Here is a 21,168-nt window from a genome sequence, read left to right on the forward strand (position 1 = left end):
CAGTGGAATAGAAACAGCAGCAGTTTCCAGTACATTGACAGAGGTCAAAGGTCACATTTCTGCTGGTCAGCAAGTCTATTGTTCGCGACCACAGCTTCACAGGAAAAAAAAGCCTGTATGGCTAAAAATAAAGAAAAAATAATTGATTAATGTGTTGATTATTAATAAGAAAATGTTGTTGTCACTATTTTGTCTCATATACACATATGTAAATGAACCATCTAACACAGAGGTAAACACTGTGCATACACTGATGTGATAATATATAAAATACCACATATGTTTCCTCACACAACAGATATTCTACACATTTGATTTGTCCATTTTTATAACAAAAGATTAAATTGGTATTTGTGTGTGGTGTTTAAATTTCAGTTATTGTTAACATAATTATATTTCTGTCTGTTTTGAAAACTTTGGAAGACAAACTGTCAAAATTCCAATTTTATGACTTTAATCTAAGAATTCTGACTTTAAACGCAGATTTCTGATTTTAATCTCAGAATTTTGACTTTAATCCTAGAATTCCAATTTAAATTTTGTGACTTTAATCCCAGATTTCTGACTTTAATCTCAGAATTTTGATTTTAATCCCAAAATTCCAATTTAAATTTTGGAATTCCAATTTTGTGACTTTAATCTCAGAATTCTGGCTTTAATCACAGATTTCCGATTTAAATATCAGAATTCCGACTTTAATCCCAGAATTCCAACTTTAATCTCAGAATTCCGACTTCTTTCTTGTTTTTCTTTTTACCTTTGAGTGGGTCAGGACTGGTCAGGATGTCGTCCTCTGCTGTCTGGTTGTTCTGTAGATGAGCGTCCAACACTTCTACAAACAAAGACACACATTAAAGTGACAATGCAGCCGTTTATCTCCTGATTTCACAGTGTTCTTATTTTTAATTTAGCTCTTACCACCAAAGTTGGTGAGTTTGTGGATTGAAGAACTGACGCTCTCCTTCAGCTGTTTCACTGCTGCACAGAGAAAAAGAAAGACAACTTTGCAACATTAGGGGTAAAATCAGATTTTTAAAACTTTTCACGAGACGTGAGACGTAAAGTCAATCTGAAAACACAAAACATTTCAGTGCAATTACCAGCATCGAGGCAGTCTATGACTGATCAATACCAGTCTGTCTATGACTGATCAATCAATACCAGTCTGTCTATGTCTGATCAATCAATACCAGTCTGTCTATGACTGATCAATCAATACCAGTCTGTCTATGTCTGATCAATCAATACCAGTCTGTCTATGACTGATCAATCAATACCAGTCAGTCCAAACATGCTATACATAATAATCTGATTGTGTCTACACTAAAATAATTTGTACTACATACACTCACATAATCTGATAAAGAGCACTGAATTAATCTGATTACATCAATGCAAAACCTCGGTATTCTGTTTTCATCCAGCAAGGTAATCTGAATACATACACCAAAACAATAGGATTACACCAACTGACGTATACATTAGCCAGAATAATCTGAAATAATCTGATTATGTGCACCAAAACAAAAATACATGACATGGACAAAAAGTCACAAAATAACTCAATAATCTTTATTTATATTTACAGTCAGTGTCTTTAATCTAAATGACCTTTGACCTCCTGTGTGTGTGTGTGTGCGTGTGTGTGTGTACTCACGCGGACACTCAATCAACTGTGTGATTCTAGTGGAGTCTCCTCCGCTGTTAACGTGACAGTTGTCTGACAGAGACACAGAGAACTGACGTTACTATGACGACCGTCAGAGCAGAGTCCACACGTGGTCAGAGCCATGCATCATTGTTAAAGACTCACACACACAGTCAGCACTGACTGTGCAGTGAGCGCCCCCTGCTGCTCAGAACCAGCCCTGCACATTCAGCCACCACTTCACAAAAAGACTCCACAGACAAAATCTAAAGTGACGTTTGTGTCACTTTAAATAAACCACTCACTCTCCCACACCAAAGCCCAGAAAGAAAACCAGTGATTTTAACATCACACACACACACATATATAGGAGTTGTTGATCCACTGCTGCCTCCACCACAAAGTTCTAATGTCTTATTTTGTCACTTTGGCTGTTAAAATACATAATTTAGACTTTAGACAGAGTGACCGCACGAGGCAGCAGAGGAGCAGCAGCTCCTAAAATCACTGATTTTCTCTATGAGGTTTGTTGTTCCATGAAGACATCAGAGGTAGAGAATATAAGAGCAAGAGAAAGAAGAGTGACAGAAGTATGAAAGCAGAGAACCACCGAGCAACACAGACAGACAGACAGACAGAGACAGCAGCCCCACAGATAAACCTCCTCTACCTCCACTCCACAATCGTCATGAAGAAAAACCCTGAACGTCTCAAAACTCCACACATGCTTCCAAGGTCAGATCTCCACCACAGACAAGAGCCAAACTCCTCCTCCAAATTTCAAAGGCCAAACTCATCCAATAAGACATTAGATAGACAATAGACATTTTCTCTATGAGGTTTGAACTTGTGTTTTCTGTTGAAAAAGACAAAAGACTCACGTATAACACGTCCATCTTAAGTCTATGACGTTTAAACATTAGGTTTACTGCTTTCACACTGTCTAACAGTCTGTAAACCACTCACTCTCCCACACCAAAGTCCACAGAGAAAAAAAACTGTGATTTTAACATCACACACACAGGAGTTGCTGATCTGAAGTTCAAATGTCTGATCTTATTGTCTTTGGAATTTAAAATCCTAGATTTGGGATTATTTTAGTGACACAAAGTGACCACACGAGGCAGCAGTAGACCAGCGGCTCTTGTGTCCCTGTGAGCTTAAATCACTGATTTTCTCTATGGGCTTTGGAGTGGGGGAGTGAGTGGTTTACAAACTTCAGTTTCCTGTTGAAAAGTCTTTCTCACAGTGAGATAAAGACGTGATCATGTGACTTGTTTGTGTCTGTGACAGCCATGTCCTCTATCACAGCTAACGTCGTCGTCTGGTTCAGAGGTTCAGACTATGTATCAGTAACGCATAGAAACACTGACAAAAAGCTGAAATACCCCTTTAACGTTGACACTAGGAAAACATCACACCCTTTATGACTTAAACTAACTACCATCTTCATCTTCACCGACTGCACCATCGTCAGTGTCTGTGTCCTCATCGTCCTCGTCCTCCTCGTGGCTCTCAGGTGTCTTCTGGCTCTGTTTGTCCTCCACGGCCTCCTCTACTGGTCCGTGGGAGACAATGTCCACATCTGTCATGTGACCAGATCAGATTGACAGACACACACGCTCAGATGGTTGTGTGTCACAGTTGTTTCACCCACCGTCACCACAAGAGAATTTAAATCAGTGACCAAAAGCTTCCTCAGACCGAGAGAAATCAAAGCAGTGGACAGTTTTCCAACACCAGAGAAGACGTCACCCACTGCTCACACACTCATCATGTCACCTAAAGGTCAGGGGGTCAAAGTGGCACTCAGCCTGATCCTGATCTGACGGAACTGAGATGGAGATTTAAGATGATTACAGCCATGGAATACTACTATAGTACCGCGTAATACAATAGATCATTTGTTGATTGATTGTGTACGTGACAATAATTGGATTAGATAGACTCACATAATCTGATTAAAAGCACTGAAATAATCTGATTGTGTACACTAAAATAACTAAATTAGATCATCTCAAATAATCCGATTAAAACCACTGAATAAAATGTGATTACGTCAACAAAAAAAGGTCGGATTGCACCTGCTAAAGTAATCTGAATTAACTGTGACTGTAATCTGAAAACACACACTAAAAGTAATTAGATTACAGCCAGTGAAGTACAAGTGTTATGTGCAATTTAGAGTGTATATTACAGTGTAATTTACAATGTAATTTAGAATATATATATATATATACACACACACACACACACACACACACACACACACATAAGACTGTATGTTTTATCATGATAAGATATTTTTTCTCAGATCATCCAGAGATCACTGGATTCACACTCAAAGGTCAAGAACTCAAATTCACTTCCTTCTACGAGCAGATCAGCTGACTGTTGTCATGGTGACACTTCACCCTGTCACAGTGTGAAATCGATCAAGACTGGACCTGAACCCAGATCACGTATCCCCCTAAAATCTGGTTGGTGACCCGAGGGCTGGACATGAAACAGAAAATGTGCCAGACTGTGTCCACAGAGACAGAAATAGACACAGAGAGACACCGAGACAGAGAGACACCGAGACAGAGAGCAGCAGCACGGTGATGTGGACGTCATGCAGAAAAGTTGTCATGCATCATTACTGTCAATCGACAGAGACACAGAGAGACAGCAGATGAGACGAGCGTCCCGCAGCAGAGACACAGAGAGACAGCGGAGGAGACGAGTGTCCCACAGCAGAGACACAGAGAAACAGCGGAGGGGACGAGCGTCCCGCAGCACAGACACAGAGAGACAGCGGAGGAGACGAGCGTCCCGCAGCAGAGACACGAGGACTCACCCAAACTGCTGTTCTCTTTAATGCTTTTCTCCTGCAGCTGTTCTAACCGCACTGTAAACAACAACAACAGCAGAAAGAAGCAGCGTTGACCAACAGGAAGTCCCAGCACAGCCCCCTGATTGGTTTACACACATGTTTACAGACACGCCCACTGGTTGCTATGGAAACTTGTGTTTACCAGGGAGAGATAAGAAGTGATTGACTGAACAGAGTGCAGTTATGTTAGCTTGTTAAAGTTAGTGTGTGTGTGCATTTGTGCGTGTGTGTGCGTGCATGCGTGTGTGTGCGTGCATGCGTGTGTACCCTGCAGGGCAGCGAGTCGTTCGTTGGTGAAGTCGTTGTCAGCCTGCAGAGCTTCTATACGAGCCTGGAGAACCTGCTCCTTCTCCTCCATCTCCTCGATCCGCAGCTCTAACTCTCGCTTCTCTGTCGCCCCCCGCTGGGTGAGCTCCTCCTGCCGACCTTCTGCTGCCTGCACCACGACGAGGAAGAAGGGAACAGAGAGAGAACAGAGAGAATAGAGAGAGAACAGAGAGAACACAGACAACAGAGAGAGAACTAAGTTCAAATGTCTTATTTTGTCACTTCAGTGTTTGAAATCCTTTGTTCAGATTGACCTCAGTGACACAAAGTGACCACACGAGGGGGCAGAGGAGCAGCGTCGTGGACTTAAATTGACGCAGATTTTTAATGTACCTTGATTTTGTCGGTGAGCTCTTTGATCTCGTTGACCGCGGCGTTGTACTTGTTGGCGAGCTCCCTCAGCTCCTCCTGACTGCGCTCAGACATTTCCTTCAGGTGTGTGCACTCGTCCTCCGTGTTACTGAGCGAGCGCTGGGGAATGGAAACACAACATGACGTGTGTGTGTGTGTGTGGTCAGTGCGGACACTGCAAGGGTATGTGCGTGTGTGTCTCACCTCCACCTCTGACAGTTTCCTGACCACCTCGATCTTCTCCTGCAGGACTCTCCTCAGAGAATCCTTGGCCGTGGTCTCGTAGTTGTGTTTGTCCTCCTGAAGAGCCAGCAGCTCTTTACGGATGCCCTCCTCTGTCTGAGACTGTCGGAGCAGAGGTCACATGATTATTAATTCATGATTAAAACTAGAGTGCAGTTTTGTCATTTAATTGGATCATTTTTTCCAGAATTATTTTCAGATTTTTGTTAAAATAATCTTGTGTGTTACCTTGGAGTACGCCTGCAGCTGACTGCCCATCACCTCCAGTCTGGACAGCAGACGGTCCTCGTCAATCAGAGCCTGGTGAGGAAACGTGTATATAAATACACATATGTATGTATGTATGTATGTATGTATGTATGTATGTATGTATGTGTGTATGTGTATATATATATATATACACATATATACACACACACACATACATATATACAGATACATAAATATATAGAGATATATATATATACATACATACATACATATACACACACATATATGTATACACCAGAGGTTGCGCTAGACTTTTTCGTTGTCTGTCATTTTGACTGACAGTGTCATAAAAATCCCGTCATAATGAATTTTTACCGGTCACTTTAAATGATAATAATGACATATTCAATTGCATTGTTCATATTGCAGTGGAATATGAACAGTCTCACACCTTCCTCCTGGTCCACATGGACTTAAATCGCGTGCCTGCTTGTGTGTGTGTATATATATATATATACACACACATATATATATATAAACACATGTGTGTGTATATATATATATATATATACATATATATATATAAACACATGTGTGTATGTATATATACTATATATACACACACACACATATACACACATATGTATATATATATCTATATAAAAATTAAGACATAGACGTGGTCAGGTGTTTGTGTGCTGCAGACCTGCCAGCTGCTCTCTGAGGCCTCCTGAGTCGATGACAACACACGCTGCAGGGTCGCTAACTTCTGCTCCAACATCTGCTCTCTGTGTAAGGCCTCCTGTTGGGTGGGGGGGAGAGAGAGGGAGATTTGTTAAAAAAAAAAAATTCACTCAGAATTTATTCACTCAGAAACACACAACATTCATTCACATCCTTCACACTTTGTGCTCATGGTCAAAATGAAGAAATAAATGATTATATTTTTAATTATTATATTAATACAGAGACGATTCTAAAGTGTTAAAAGTGAATATTTAACAGGAGTCTGGTTCTAATGATTCACGGTCACTGAAAACAACTGCTTTACAAGTCACTCCTTTGTGTTTGTGTCGCCACAGTTTCACACAGATGTGCTGTGACGACTCCGCCTATGTGGGGGAGGAGCTATGACGTCACGGAAATGACTGACACGTGCTCCAGAGCTCTCCCTTTCCAGTCGTTCACTTTGGCCGTTTCTCAATACACAAATAAGCAAGTATGTACTTGATAACTTGGGAAGTATATACTTGCGAAGTACGCTGGGAGTACATACTTGCCAAGTACGGGAGTAACAAGTATGTGGCTGTTTCTCAATACTCAAGTAAGCAAGTATGTATGTATTGTTCTGCTGTTTGAATTGTGGCTGGTGCCAAGTGCTGCAGCCTCATTACCACAGTGTTGATAAATGAACATATGAAAGACTTTTAATAAATGCATATATAGTTATTATTTTCACATTTTAAATATTTAACTTTATTTATTAATTTATTTCAATTAAAATGTACAATACAATGTGGAAAATAGATATAATACAGCATTGTAGAGTAGTATATATATATAAATATATGTACACACATATACATATGTGTATATACACATATGTATATACACATATATAAATATATGTACACACATATACATATGTGTATATACACATATGTATATACACATATACATATATACATACATACATATATTTACATATTATATTTAAATACAGATACAATGACCGTGTGACTTAAATATAAATCGAACATTCAAAGTTAAAATAAATAAAACAATAATAATATACAAACTTTCAAACTGTCAGGTCAAAACGTTTCCATTAAAAACAAAATAACACGTCAACAACAAATCTATGGATCACAGCGAGCATCTAATGACAGCGACGTCTGAGCCAGCGGATCATTTCATCAGGACAGGCCGAGGTAACGCTGCTCTGTGCCGGGCACAGTGAGAGCCGAGCGTCTGCAGAGGCGGAGCTGATCACCTCGCGACAAATGTCGCTGCCAAACTATAAATACGTCATGTCTTCAAACACAAACCACATGTTTGAATTCTAAATGACTAATTTCTCGCCTCAAATGATGTTAAAACTTTGTCCAGGACAAAGAAATGTATTATTTGCTGCTATGTTCCGCAGAAACGCATTCTGGGATACATGGCCATCCCAAGTATGCTTAAGTCAACTCCGATGCACACTTGGTAAAAATGGGCGGAGTGAGAACACTTCCGGGTTTGAGAACCGTCCTCGCTGTTCGCTTACTTGAGAATTGGAACAGCACTTGGACTGAGACTGATGACGTTTTCACAAGTACGGGAGTATGCAAGTACGCACGAGTATGCACAAGTATGGATATTGAGAAACGGCCTTTGTTTCATTTTCTTTAGAAAAAAACACTTGAGTCGGTGTCAGAGGTCATGCAGTTCCACAGGAAGACCAGTAGGTGTCAGTGTGTTACCTGTAGATACTGGGAGAGCTGGAACAGTTCCTGAGAATACATGGTGGGAGTGTTGGCTGCAACCTGGAACACACACACAAAAAATACAGCTTTTCATGTATTTAAAACACTTCAAAAGTAAAAGTAAAGTTTGTAACCACTCACTCTCCCACACCAAAGTCCATAGAGAAAATCAGTGATTCTAACATCACACACAGGAGTTGTTATTCCACTGCTGCCTCCATCATTAACTTCACATGTCTGATTTTATCATCTTTGGCATTAAAAATCCTAGATTTGGATTTATTTTAGTGACACAAACTGGCCACACGAGGCAGCAGCAGACCAAGAGCTCCTGTGCCCCCGCTCGCTTAAATCACTGATTTTCTCTGTGGGCTTTGGTGTGGGAGAGTGAGTGCTTTCCAAACTTCAGTTTAACAGTGAGATAAAGACTGAGTGTTTCATTAAGTGTCAGGAATCAATAGTGGCCTTAATCCGAGCATATCTGTCTTATGCTGGTTGCAGCAGCAGGGGGCGCTCACAGCTCAGGCATCCCAGCACACTTTAATAAATCCTGACGTGGACAAACGATCCTGATCACATGAAAACCAGCATCAGTACATTTCCACCTGACGTCACAGACACAGTGTGTGTGAGACCTGGGAGGTGCAGGGACTTCTGCTGTCTTTGGATTAATTATGTCAGAGAAGTGGTTTTGAATGTAATCACAGCCTCTCCCTGTCGCTCACACACACACACACACACACGTTCATGTTCAGCCAACGTCACATTGAATTGGTAGCAAATGAAACGTTAGTGTGTCGTTTGCAGTGAATTGTGTACGACGCGTGTTCGGCTCAGAGTTAAACTTCATTCACTGAAAGTTACGTCAGACGTAGGGCTGAACGATATATCGTTATCGTATCGATATCGAGATATGAACATTCAAGATATTCATATCGCAAAAGCAACGATATAAACAATATAGATTTTCCCCCGCGCTCGCCCTACATGTACATTTCTGGCACAATAAACTTCATTTTTACGATTGCCCTTGAATGCACCACTGCGGCCAGCCAACCACAAACCTTATTTCATGCTTGCTGTGGATCGACAGCTGAAGCCAACCAATGACAAACATAGGAGGGCGGGATGGAGACGGACACTGAGACGCGCACACACACGCGACATACACAGCGGGAAAGAAAGTGACATGAGCGCGGAAGATAATGCGGCCGGTGGCGATTTTGTGCCAAAACATAAATCATCGTATTTTCGATTTAAAAAGGATGATGTCATCCAGAGCGAGGTGTTGTGCAGGTCGTGCTTGGCAAAAATTGCGACGAAGCAAGGTAGCACAACAAACATGTTTCACCACCTGAAACAACACCATCGCGTGCTGCACGAAGAGTGTAATAAAATGAGAGAAACACCGGGGACTTCTCAGTCATCCCAAAAGAAGCCCAAGCAAAGTGTGTTTACTGATGCGTTCAGTAGCGTTACACCATATGAGTCGACGTCCACCGGACATAAAGGCGTTACAGACGCTATAACGTCAGACTTTGCAAAAGACATGGTACCCGTGTACACAGTCTCACAGTGAGTTCTCATCAATAAAACTGCACTTTCCATGTGGAAAGTTTCCATAGTCTTTTGTATTATGATGTTTTTATTTTTCTGAAAAATATTTGGTTTTCACCGAACCCGTAGTCATATCGTATCATATGGATATCGAGATATCTGACATGAATATCGAGATATGAAATTTTGTCCATATCGTTCAGCCCTAGTCAGACGTCATGTGACGTCCGTCTCATTTGTGTCATTGTAATTTAAACATGAAATAAACAAACCACAGTAACAGATACGTTTTATATCTGATTACATGCTAATAGATACATTATTAAAACAATTAAAATAAACATAAACTCTTGGCGTAGATGACAATTGATGACTTAAATTATTTAATGTTCAAAAATATTTTGTACTGTAGTTTACAGACAGAATCGTCGCATTTGTTATGGTTTACAGAGCAGCTGTGATTTTTATTTGATTCCAGTGGAATTTCTGTAATTTTTTTTTGGTTTGTTTGTTCTACACTCCAGTGTTTCTGCAGAATAAGAATGTTTGTGAAAGAAAAGAAGACACATTGCGTCTTCTTTGATATAACCTCGAAACGATCAAAATCTCATTCTGAAAGGATATCGACTCTTTATTTTTATTAATAATAAAACCAGTGATATTTTCAGTTTCTTAAGTGTGAATGTTTTCTGGTTTTTTTGCTCCAGAAATCATTCAAACTCAGAGACCTTTTAACATAAAACACCATGACATTTTATGGACACATTGATTGATTATGTACATTAATTACAGTCTGAGCGCACACACGGTGCGGAGGATTTCTGCGACCGCATCAGAACTGGTGAAGACCTACGTCTGAAAGTGGGAGGGGCTAATAACAGAGTTTAACGTACATGCACCAAACTTGGTAAGACTCAATTTCACACCAATGGTTTTTGAACAAACTGGTCCAAGAGCTTTAGTTGTAGTTCGAGTTCTACTTCATTCATGTTGATTAATTAAGTGTGTGTGTGTGTGAGATATCTGAGATACACATACAGCACATGTCACAGAACAACAACAACAACAACAACAACAACAACACACAAACTTGTTCTTACCTTGTCTACAGGTAGTGGTAACGGAGTCTGGATGACACTGGAAGGAAAACCACAGAGAAGAAGAAAACATTGAGTCACCATGGAAACAGCAGGAAGGAGGACAGACAGGTGGAGGAACCACAACAACAAATGAGGAATGATGCCACACACACGAGGACACGTCCCGTCTTTAGAGATGTCACATCTCTAAAGACGGGACGTGTCCTCGTGATGTCTCGTGTCTTCACACTGACGGTTAAAGGTAAAACTCAAACACAAAGACAATGACTGACAGCAGAGAGAGAGCTGAGAATATGACGTCATCGTTTTCCTAAAGCAGCATATTCTCCGTCTCCACGGAAACGCGAGGACGCCGTTTTCTCAGATTTTAAACAACAACACCGTGTCTCCGTGTGGACAGAAGCACTCAGTATTCACATAAACCTGTTTGTGTGGACGAGCAAAGTACAAGCCGACTCTGTCGATGTGTAACTACCAACCAACAAGAGGTGAGACTGTGGGCGGAGCCAGACTGTCAGAGAACACGCTCTCGTCCAGAAGAATCTTTCCATAAAAACAAGTTACATGTCCGTTTGTCTGTCGTTTAAATGTCCGACCGTGTTTGAAATAATGCTGAGTGATTCCAGAAAAGAAAGCGCTGCACGTCTCCTCAGAGTCTCTCGGTCACATGATGTGGGTCATTACCTGTATTTGTCACCACAGAGAGTTCAGAGTTCAGCTTCTCTGTGTGTGTGTGTGTGTGTGTGTGTGTGTGTCTGGAGAAACTCAAACTTCCTCTGTTCAATCCAGCAGATTATTCAGGCCCTAGCAGTCGATCCCCGTCTCCACTACTTTCTCCGCCCCCTCCTTTAGGCTAAAGAGCTGATTTTCTGCCTTTCTAACTTGTGTAAGCTCCTGTAGCTCCGCCCCCTGCTGACACTGACTGTGAGGAGACAAACACTCCCTCCCTGCTCCCAGCACCAGCTTCAGCAGCTGTTTCAGCAGCTTCAGCTTCAGCTACGGTTTCAGCAGCTGTTTCAGCAGCAGCTTCTGCCTTAGCAGCTGTTTCAGCAGCAGCAGCTTCTGCTTCAGCAGCTGTTTGAGCAGCAGCAGCTTCTGCTTCAGCAGCTGTTTGAGCAGCAGCAGCTTCTGCTTCAGCAGCTGTTTGAGCAGCAGCAGCAGCTTCTGCTTCAGCAGCTGTTTCAGCAGCAGCAGCTTCTGCTTCAGCAGCTGTTTCAGCGGCAGCAGCTTCTGCTTCAGCAGCTGTTTCAGCAGCAGCAGCAGCTTCTGCTTCAGCAGCTGTTTAAGCAGCAGCAGCTTCTGCTTCAGCAGCTGTTTAAGCAGCAGCAGCTTCTGCTTCAGCAGCTGTTTAAGCAGCAGCAGCTTCTGCTTCAGCAGCAGCTTCTGCCTTAGCAGCTGTTTCAGCAGCAGCAGCTTCTGCTTCAGCAGCTGTTTCAGCGGCAGCAGCTTCTGCTTCAGCAGCTGTTTCAGCAGCAGCAGCTTCTGCTTCAGCAGCTGTTTCAGCAGCAGCTTCAGCAGCAGCCGTTTTCCTCGTTGTGTCTAACATTGAACAAACGTCAGAGGGACGGACAGCGACTCCAAGCATGTGTCTACTTTCTGTCCGTTGAGCTGTCACACCAGAACTCAGTAGCCAATCAGCAGGCAGCTCCGTAAGCCCCGCCCACAGTCAGAATCATACAAAAAAAACCTGGTGCAAAGAAGAAGACTTACTCGCTTCGACGCCGTGCCTCCATTCCGTCAGGTAAGAAGAGTTTGATGGTTGACACGATGCAGCCATGAGTGACTGAAAAAACAACAACACAGTTAACTTCCTGTTTGTGTTTATAATGAGCGAAATAAAATCAATGAGCTGTATTATAATCTACTAAGTTCTGTCTATTTTACATTATTTAACATTTAATGAATGAGTATGTGGACATGTTGTCAATGTTCAGCCTGGAGAGGAAAAGCATTATTTCTTTTTTTAAAAAGCTGGAGACAAATTTACAAAAACCACAATTCTGACGGAAAGGGAACGTGAACCAGTGACCACACACACGTGCACACACACACACACACACACACACACACACACACAAAATAAGAGCCAAGAGAGACACGCTTTTGTATTAACGTTCACTGTTTAACACCTGTTAAAAATGAAATCAATGTTTTTTTGTTACATATTGTGTTTTACTGTCAAAGAAATTCACTGACAGAATTGACCACACACGCACTCACACACAGACACAGGTTTAGTTTTGGGGGATTTGTAACAGTGTTTTATGTTAAGGGTTTGCTCTTCCAGGCCACCGTACTCCCCGCCCCCTCACACATGTGCGTACCTTTGCGTGTGTTCTCAGTGACGTCAACACCAAACTGGATGATGTCTCCAGAGAGGACCTCACAGGGCGGACTCTCCTCAGAGCCGCGACTCAACCTCTGGCTGTTGATGAAGGTTCCGTTGCTGCTTTTTGTGTCCTGCAGGTAGAACTGAAACACACACACAGTGTGTACACGACACTGTTACACTCTATACGCCAGTTTGTCGTACGACAAGTTAACACACAAAAAGTTAACGCACACACATGATTCTCGTGTTGATCAGACCGAGCGGCGCAACACACACACACACACGACTGACACTCAAGTTCAACATTTTAGGAACACGCAGTGTCTCTCTCACACACACACACACACACTCTCAGACACAGACACTCACACACACCTCCTGTCCCCATGGTAACCTGAAGTCAGGGAGGGGGGGCCTAACTATAGAGCTTTTCACCCAGCAACACACACTCACACGTTTTTATATCTCGTGAGGACACATCAAAGACAACACATTCTCAGGCTGTAACTAAATAACATCAAACTAAAAATGTCAGACAACCAAGTCCAGAACCACCAGGCCGAGCTGCACCAGACCGAGCCGAGGTGCACCAGGCTCACCACGTCACCACAGTTTCATGCAGCCGTGCTATGATGACTCCGCCCACCTTGAGGAGGACATGGAAAACTAAACTAAACTGAGTCGAGTCAGAAGTGTGTGATGGAAAAGAGCCAAACAGACCTGGCGACACTTTTCAGTGTTTCACAGCAACATTCCTGCACAACTTTCACCCACAGTGAACATTTCTGAGGGAAACACTGCAGCCATTTACCCTCCTCCTCCTCCTCCTCTTCCTCTTCTCATTGGTGTCATCTAAATGAATGCCATGTTATTGTGTTGGGATTTTAATTTGCCTTCAGTCTCCAACAGCGGTCCATGCCACCAGTCACTGAGCCAGTCAGCAGTTTCTCTCACACACACACACACACACACACTTTCATAAACAGATAGTATCAGTCAGCTGACGGTGAAAATATTTCTGCCTCAGACTCTGCAAACTTTCATAATTGATTTGGCTTATGTTTGTTTTTCGCTCCATTAAAACGTCAGAAAATGTGTAAAAATGTTGATCAGTGTTTGTCAAACCTGGAAATGATGAAGACAAATGTCTTTGTCCACAAACTAAAACCATTCAGTTTTGAATGATTTCTTTGTTTTATGGAGAAAAAAAACTAGAAAATATTCACATTTAAGAAGCTGAAAAATCAGAAAGCTTGTTTTTAAATTTAAGAAAAATAACCCAAATTCAATGATCAAAATAAAGGCATTTATTTTAGTAAGTTATAAATCGTGACAGAGTGGAGACGTAGAACTGACATTCACTTATCAGAATGTCAGTCAGAATGTCTTGTCTTCACATGTCTTTCGAATCTCCGCCCCTTTGTTTTTTTACTTTGTTTTGGTCCATGACATGTTCTCTGACAGATGTGATAAAATTTAATTTATAATAATATTCACTGTGATGGAGCCACAGCAGTCGAAGGATTTCCTCTGTGAATTCATTTCACATCAGAAAACCTTCTCAAAGAGTTTTAAACGTTTCACGAGAAAATAAGGGTTGTTGGTTGAGATTCAGCTGCAGTTCTCACAGTAGAAAACTAAATCCATACGACAACAGCCTGAAGGCCCGGAGTAAATGACGGCCATGAAATTTGTTGTTAATAACCACGATAAAGACTTCTTTGTGGGGTTGGATGTCAACGCGTTGGTCACACCACAGGACTGGAAGTGTTTGCAAATGAATGAAACGGTCGAGTCAGGACGATAAACGATGAGTGACGGTCGCTCAATTCCCTGAGGCATTTTTTCTCCGAGTTCTCGACTGACCAAACTAAAAGAGAGACTCCAGGCACGTTCCCATCACACTGTTCCAGGAACAACACCATTTCTGGATGTCCTGCATAAAGCTGAATTTAACATCTTCAGAATCATTGAGATGTTAAATGCCTCCACTGCCCCCTTCTGTCCGCCGACCACCGGAGGTCTCACAGCCAGGTAACAAATGTCACTTTAGACGTTCATAAAACATCTCTGTGACCAACACACACACACACACACTGCAGTAAACATCATACCCGATTTTTCCAACAGTGAGAAGTGAAAAACACGTCGCCTTTCTCAATGTTTTCTGACGAATTCACGGAGGAAATCCTTCCACTGCCGTGGCTCCATCACAGTGAATATTGAAGAGAATCTTATTATAAATTCAATTTTATCACATATCATGAACCAAAACAGGTAAAAAAACAAAGGGCGCACCTTTGTTTTTTTGTTTTACTTGTTTACTTGAGCTTCGAAAGACAAACGTCAAGAGAATTTAGACATTTCGAACATTCATGGGCACCATAATTAAAGATTATTTTCTGATTAGTGAATGTCAGTTTTACGTCGCCACTTAAACACTCACTTACTAAAATAAATGCCTTCTATTTTGATCATTGAATTTGGGTTTTTTTCTTCAATAATTTAAAAACAAGCTCTCTGATTTTTCAGCTTCTTCAATGAGAATATTGTCATTTTTCTGGTTTCTTTGCTTCATAAAACAAATAAATCAACATCATCATTTCCAGGTTTGACAAACACTGATCAACATTTAACATTTTCTGGTATTTAACGGACAAACAAGCACTCGATTCATTGAGAGAATCATCGCTAGATGCAAATACAAAAAATAAAAAAGATGTTCACAGGTGTTAATGTTTCAGTGGAAAAAAATACTTCAGGCGCTGAGCTGCTGTCGCTAAGATGATGCACGACAGACAAGATGACAGTGACGCCACTGAATGTGTGTGTGTGTGTGTGTGTGTGAAAATCAAGGAGGAAGTAAACAAGTGTCGATGACACAACAATGTCAAGGTATTTTCAGAAGAAAGTAGAACTGGTGTCTGTGTATTCACAGAGTATTCACAGAGTATTGCCGTGTTCATTTCATACAATCTATGGTTCATTTCATCAAGAGGAAAGCACCAAGTGCTAATGGGTGTGTTTTCAGAGCACCCCTGTTTCACAGGTAACATGCGCAGAGCCAAATAATCCTGTTCTTGTGCTGATATCACTAGTTGACATAGTACATTTTCGGAAATCATGGGCTATGATATTGTGCAGATGTACATGATGCCATCGGACTCATTTTACAGTGTATTTTACAGTGTATTCACAGTGTATTTTACAGTGTATTCACTGAGTATTCACAGTGTATTTACAGTGTATTCAGTGTATTCACAGTGTATTCACAGTGTGTTTTACAGTGTATTTACAATGTATTCACAGTGTATTTACAATGTATTCACAGTGTGTTTTACAGTGTATTTACAATGTATTCACAGTGTGTTTTACAGTGTATTTGCGGTGTATTTTACAACAAATATTGATCTCCTGTCAATGCGATTCATAGATCCTTGTAGGTCAATGCATGTATGTGTTTATCCATGAGAGGAGGGGAAAGGATGACGACACTGGTGTCTTTATAAATAGCTGATGGTGTGTGCTCTCTCTCTCTCTCTCTGTCTCGCTCTCACACGCGCACACACACACTCTCTCTCTCTCTCTCTGCATACCACACAGCCGTGTCATTGTGCGGCTGTCTCAGCCTGTTTAACCTGTTCCACTACAACACTGATTTGAAGGACTTCACTACAAACGGTCGTGGCTTCTTTAGCTTTTCTCCAGACGAGCATGCGACTCTGAGCAACTAATGATGACGTTCCATCGTCGATGGATCCATCACATGAATGAATAATTGATTTGTGGAATAATGGCTGCAGCCCAACTCGGCGCACGCAGACACAGAGTCCTGGACAAACTTCGGTCGCAGATCTGTTAATATCGAATAACGTACTGAATATAATAAATATGATGATTATCAGTAAACCAGGAACAGTCATCACAGATACACATTTATCATGACTTGACCAAATCCAAAATCTAAGACCGAATCTGGTCTCGTAAAACATTTTTTCAGTTTTGTATGTTTTTATTAGAATAATAAATATACTAGAAACAAATAATGAAATAAGTGAAAAAACACAAACACAAGCGATAAAAACGTTGCATAACAACTTTGTGGTTGTTTTAGTTGTGTCAACAGAAACGTGAACAGGTTGTGAAGGGATTCTACTTTACTGTGAATTTGTTTTTCTTTGTTTTTTTATGTAATTCACTCTTTCCGACACTTGTGGTCATGTGACTCACACGCAGCTGAATAAGCAGGGTTTTTGACGAGCTTCTTCAGACTGCAGAGATATACGGCAACATAAAATGGAACATAAATTCAGAATTAAACCAGACTTCAGGTTGTTGTGGGCCCCGAGCGTCAGGAACAAGATCTGTGTGTTTCTGCTCATCGTCCCCTCGAGTGTTTGGAAACTTTATGCTACTTTTTGTTTTGTTGGACGATAAATCGACAGAAAACAACAGAGTTTGACGTTTTCCCCTTTAAAAGAAGCTTGAGCGTAAAAGGAGAGAGGTAAAATGTTCAGACTCTGGAGAACGTACTGCAGCGAGGTGTAAAGGTGTCAAAGAGTGTGCACACGTCATACAGTCAGCTGTTTGTGAAATTATTCCAAATGAGTCGCAATCCTTTAAACCTGACTTTTCATCAGCCGGCAAAACTTAATAATGTGCAAAGATTCATGTGAAACCCAATCCTGTCATTAAAGGGACAGTTCAGGATTACTGAAGTGTGGCTGTACGAGTTACGGACACACGTGATCTACACCTGCTTCAGCCTACGATATTTTAAGAATATATTTACCCTTCTAATCTGACTTTACTGAAGTTTGTAAACCACTCACTCTCCCACACCAAACCCCAGAGAGAAAACCACACACACAAGTTGTGTGTGTCTGCCTCCATCACTAAGTTTAAATGTCTTATTTTGTCCCTTCAGTATTCAGTGATGGGGACGAGACCGCCTATGCCGAGTCAAGACTGAGTCTTTGAAGGGTCGAGACCGAGTCGAGACCGAGTCTTTGAGGAAGCAAGTCCGAGTCAAAACCGAGTCCTTTAGAAGTCGAGACCGAGACCATTAAAAACATGTCAGTTTTCATATTCATGATATCACCCCAGTTAATAATCCACAGTTAGGCCTACAGACTAAGCTAGATTGGGAATTGTTTAGAGGAGCAGTCTTAACATCTTAATATGGACTATGCTTTTACTATCATTAAAAAAATCCCTACCACATGCATCATCTTCTGCCTATTTTTATAAACTGCTTCAACAGTGCTGCTCCGTCATCAACATGTTAAGCCCACCCTGACTTTTTTAATCATAGTTAGGACATAACATGAACATAAAAAAATGCGTTGGTCTCGAGGACTCGGTCTGAAATTACGAGTCCTTCTCCTCCCACTGTGGTCCGAGTCCGAATCAAGACCGAGTCTTTGAAGGAACGAGTCCAAGACGAGTCAGAGAAAGCAGAAATCGGTCTCGAGACCAGTCTCGAGTCTGAGACCGGACTCGGGTACTACATCACTGTCAGTATTTGAAATTCTTTGTTCAGATTGACCTCAGTGACACAAAGTGACCACACGAGGCAGCAGAGGACTAGCAGCTCCTGTGTCCTCGCCAGCTAAAATCACTGGTTTCTCCGTGGACTTTGGTGTGGGAGAGTGAGTAGTTCACAAATGTCAGTTTCCAGGAGGAAAAGTCCGCTCACAGTGAGATAAAGACGTGAACACGTTTTTTATCATATACTTTATCTCGTAGATTTCATCAGGTGGGGCTTTTTGTTTAAAGTGCCTAAAACCAGTTTTTCCTTGTGCCTGCTGACAGCCATGTTTCTGCTACTTAAAGCGACCATGTGGTCTCTTTTTCGTCAGCTCAACATCTCTTACCTTGCCAGTCTTGTGGTCGAACCAGACCAGGGCGTGATTCCTGGACAGCACCTTGCAGTCGAAGGTGGCGTTGTTCTGTGCCGGGCGACATCGAGCCACCGACCTGCCGATCTTGACTGGCTCGTCCAGGTATACATGTCGCTCCTGGAATGGATGCGAGTTGGGTCGGCAGGCGAACACAGCCAACGCTGAAGGCATTGATTTAGGCTTGAGAGTGTTACTCCAACCGGACACGAGGGACAAGTTTTCTTGATCCAGAGTGGCGGGCGTCTGTGGCTAATCCCCGACGAATAATCTACAATGTCTGTGGCCTGTGTGTAGGCAGTGTCGTTTAAGTCCTTTAAGCCTCTGGGCACTAACTAACTAATGAACATTGTCCACTTTCAACACAGCCCAGGCTGTACCACTGTAGATTCTTGTGTGTTGGGAAGAAAAAACAAAAAACAAGTATAAAAAAGACAAGACATTCCCTTCACTGAGCGACCACCAAAGCTACATAACGACTCTCACGTCTGACAGCAGGCCTGATGTAAAGAGCAGGCGGCCATAGGTCAGGACAGACACCACTGACAGTCTGACACAGCCTCCCACGTCCATCAAACTCAGCCCAGTCCCAAAGATAGCACCGATGATTATCGATTCAATCACCAATCTATAACAAACTACACCTGCTCACTTGTCTTCACTGGGGTGGCAAATAACTCACTTTTTGTCAGTGTTGATGGATTTCTTCTTGTTTTACTTGGTCAATGTGCAACATGTCACAAAGAGAAGGTGGGAAAAACAAATCTGATGAGACGTGATTGTGTCAACAAACAAATTGAGTTTTTCTCTTCTGACTTTTAAAAGGCACAAATAAACCAGATTAAATTAAATCTATGAAATTATCAACTGCCCAAAAAATAGTTGGTGATTAATTTAATAATATATTCCTTGTTGCAGTGAGAGTCTGTAGCAGGTTAATTAATGTTAAAAAATCTCTCTGAATTAGAGAAGAGTCAAGTGGAACCTGTTCGTCATGTACAGCCCTGATGCAGGGAATCTTAGCTTAGCTTAGTTTAGCGTAGCCACCTAGCATTACCACTCCCTCCAGTGAACACCTATCTGACCGCTAACGCACACCTAGCAAGACTAAAACACAACCCTGGGTTATGACGACATTACCGGGTCAAAGTGAAGCCTCGGCGGAGCGGACCCACCACTCACACTCGGTGGGGATGAAGTGGGGGATTAGCTGGGCTCCTTATATAAACTACAAATGCTAATTGGCTAGCTCGCTAGCGGCGTAAAGCTGTCGGCCAAACGTTTTCTGGCGCTGCACCAACAAGCTAGGCTAGGCTAGGCTAGGCTAATGAGTACCGACAAACTTGTCACCGAGCTCCGCAAACGTTTCCCCCGCGCCCCCCTCGACCAGTCCGCTTACCGAATGAAGGCCGAGTGCCATCACTGTCTCCCGGCGCAATGAAAAGAGGCAAGTTCGGCAACTGTTTAGTGTAGCATGGAGCTCCCGTTACCGAACAGCTAGCCGGCTAACTGACAGCCAGTAACGGCAGAAACAGACGCGGAAAAAAATCAGGGGAGTTTCTGGACTGCGGCTCCTCACGCATCACACCAGCCTGAAAAATACGCTCCGTCCGCTGTCGCTGCTGCTGTCGTCGCTCCTCCTCAGTCCAGGCTGAGTTAGCGCCGAGTGTCCGAGCCTCCGCCTTCACACACTTCACTGGAGAAAAGCTACAACAAGTTCTTCTTCTTCTCCTTCTGTTCCTGCTTCTCTGCGAGTCTGAGCCGCCATACCGAAACAGACAGGCGTGGTGCGTTCACGGACACACTCACACACTTACTACATTAACTGAGTTCTGAGATTAAGTCAGGACATTTTTGGAAACAAAAGTAAAAACAATTAAAACAGCCTAAATTATGACATTAAAATCGTAATGCAGAGAGAGAAAAAAGTGAAAAATCTTGGAACAAAATAATACAATTAAAACAGCCTAAATTCTGAGATTTAAGTCACAATTCTGAGATGAAAGTCGGAATTCTGAGATTAAAGTCGGAATTTCGAGTTTAAAGTCAGAATTTTGAGGTGAAAAAACTTTTTTTTGGATATTTGGAAACAGAATAAAAAAAAATAACCTGCATTCTGAGATTAAAGTTGGAATTCTGAAAAAAAAAAAAGGTAAA

The 21,168-nt window shown here is 41.9% G+C and overlaps 1 protein-coding gene across 9 annotated transcripts in view; it reads right to left on the minus strand.

Annotated features, from left to right (window-relative positions):
- The window catches only part of slmapa (sarcolemma associated protein a), a 33,528-nt gene extending 12,724 nt beyond the window's left edge, over nt 1–20,804 (minus strand). The window contains exons 1-15 of one of the 9 annotated variants that reach the window (XM_058632148.1): nt 18,988–20,804; nt 13,104–13,251; nt 12,490–12,562; nt 10,780–10,816; nt 8,120–8,182; nt 6,361–6,456; nt 5,673–5,744; nt 5,406–5,546; nt 5,184–5,321; nt 4,791–4,959; nt 4,488–4,538; nt 3,093–3,203; nt 1,658–1,720; nt 919–978; nt 758–832 (exon numbers count right to left, since the gene is read on the minus strand). In XM_058632148.1, coding sequence (XP_058488131.1) covers nt 758–832; nt 919–978; nt 1,658–1,720; nt 3,093–3,203; nt 4,488–4,538; nt 4,791–4,959; nt 5,184–5,321; nt 5,406–5,546; nt 5,673–5,744; nt 6,361–6,456; nt 8,120–8,182; nt 10,780–10,816; nt 12,490–12,562; nt 13,104–13,251; nt 18,988–19,185 — 1,495 coding nt within the window. In that variant the 5' untranslated portion in view covers nt 19,186–20,804. Of the gene's footprint in view, nt 1–757; nt 833–918; nt 979–1,657; nt 1,721–3,092; nt 3,234–4,487; nt 4,539–4,790; nt 4,960–5,183; nt 5,322–5,405; nt 5,547–5,672; nt 5,745–6,360; nt 6,457–8,119; nt 8,183–10,779; nt 10,817–11,051; nt 11,193–11,463; nt 11,529–12,489; nt 12,563–13,103; nt 13,252–18,987 lie in introns of those variants that run through there. The other 8 variants (XM_058632146.1, XM_058632147.1, XM_058632149.1 and 5 more) reach the window with 8 other exon arrangements.
- Between the last annotated feature and the right edge of the window lie 364 nt (nt 20,805–21,168).

This window comes from Solea solea, chromosome 6 (genome assembly GCF_958295425.1).
Source record: "Solea solea chromosome 6, fSolSol10.1, whole genome shotgun sequence".
NCBI lineage: Eukaryota > Metazoa > Chordata > Actinopteri > Pleuronectiformes > Soleidae > Solea > Solea solea.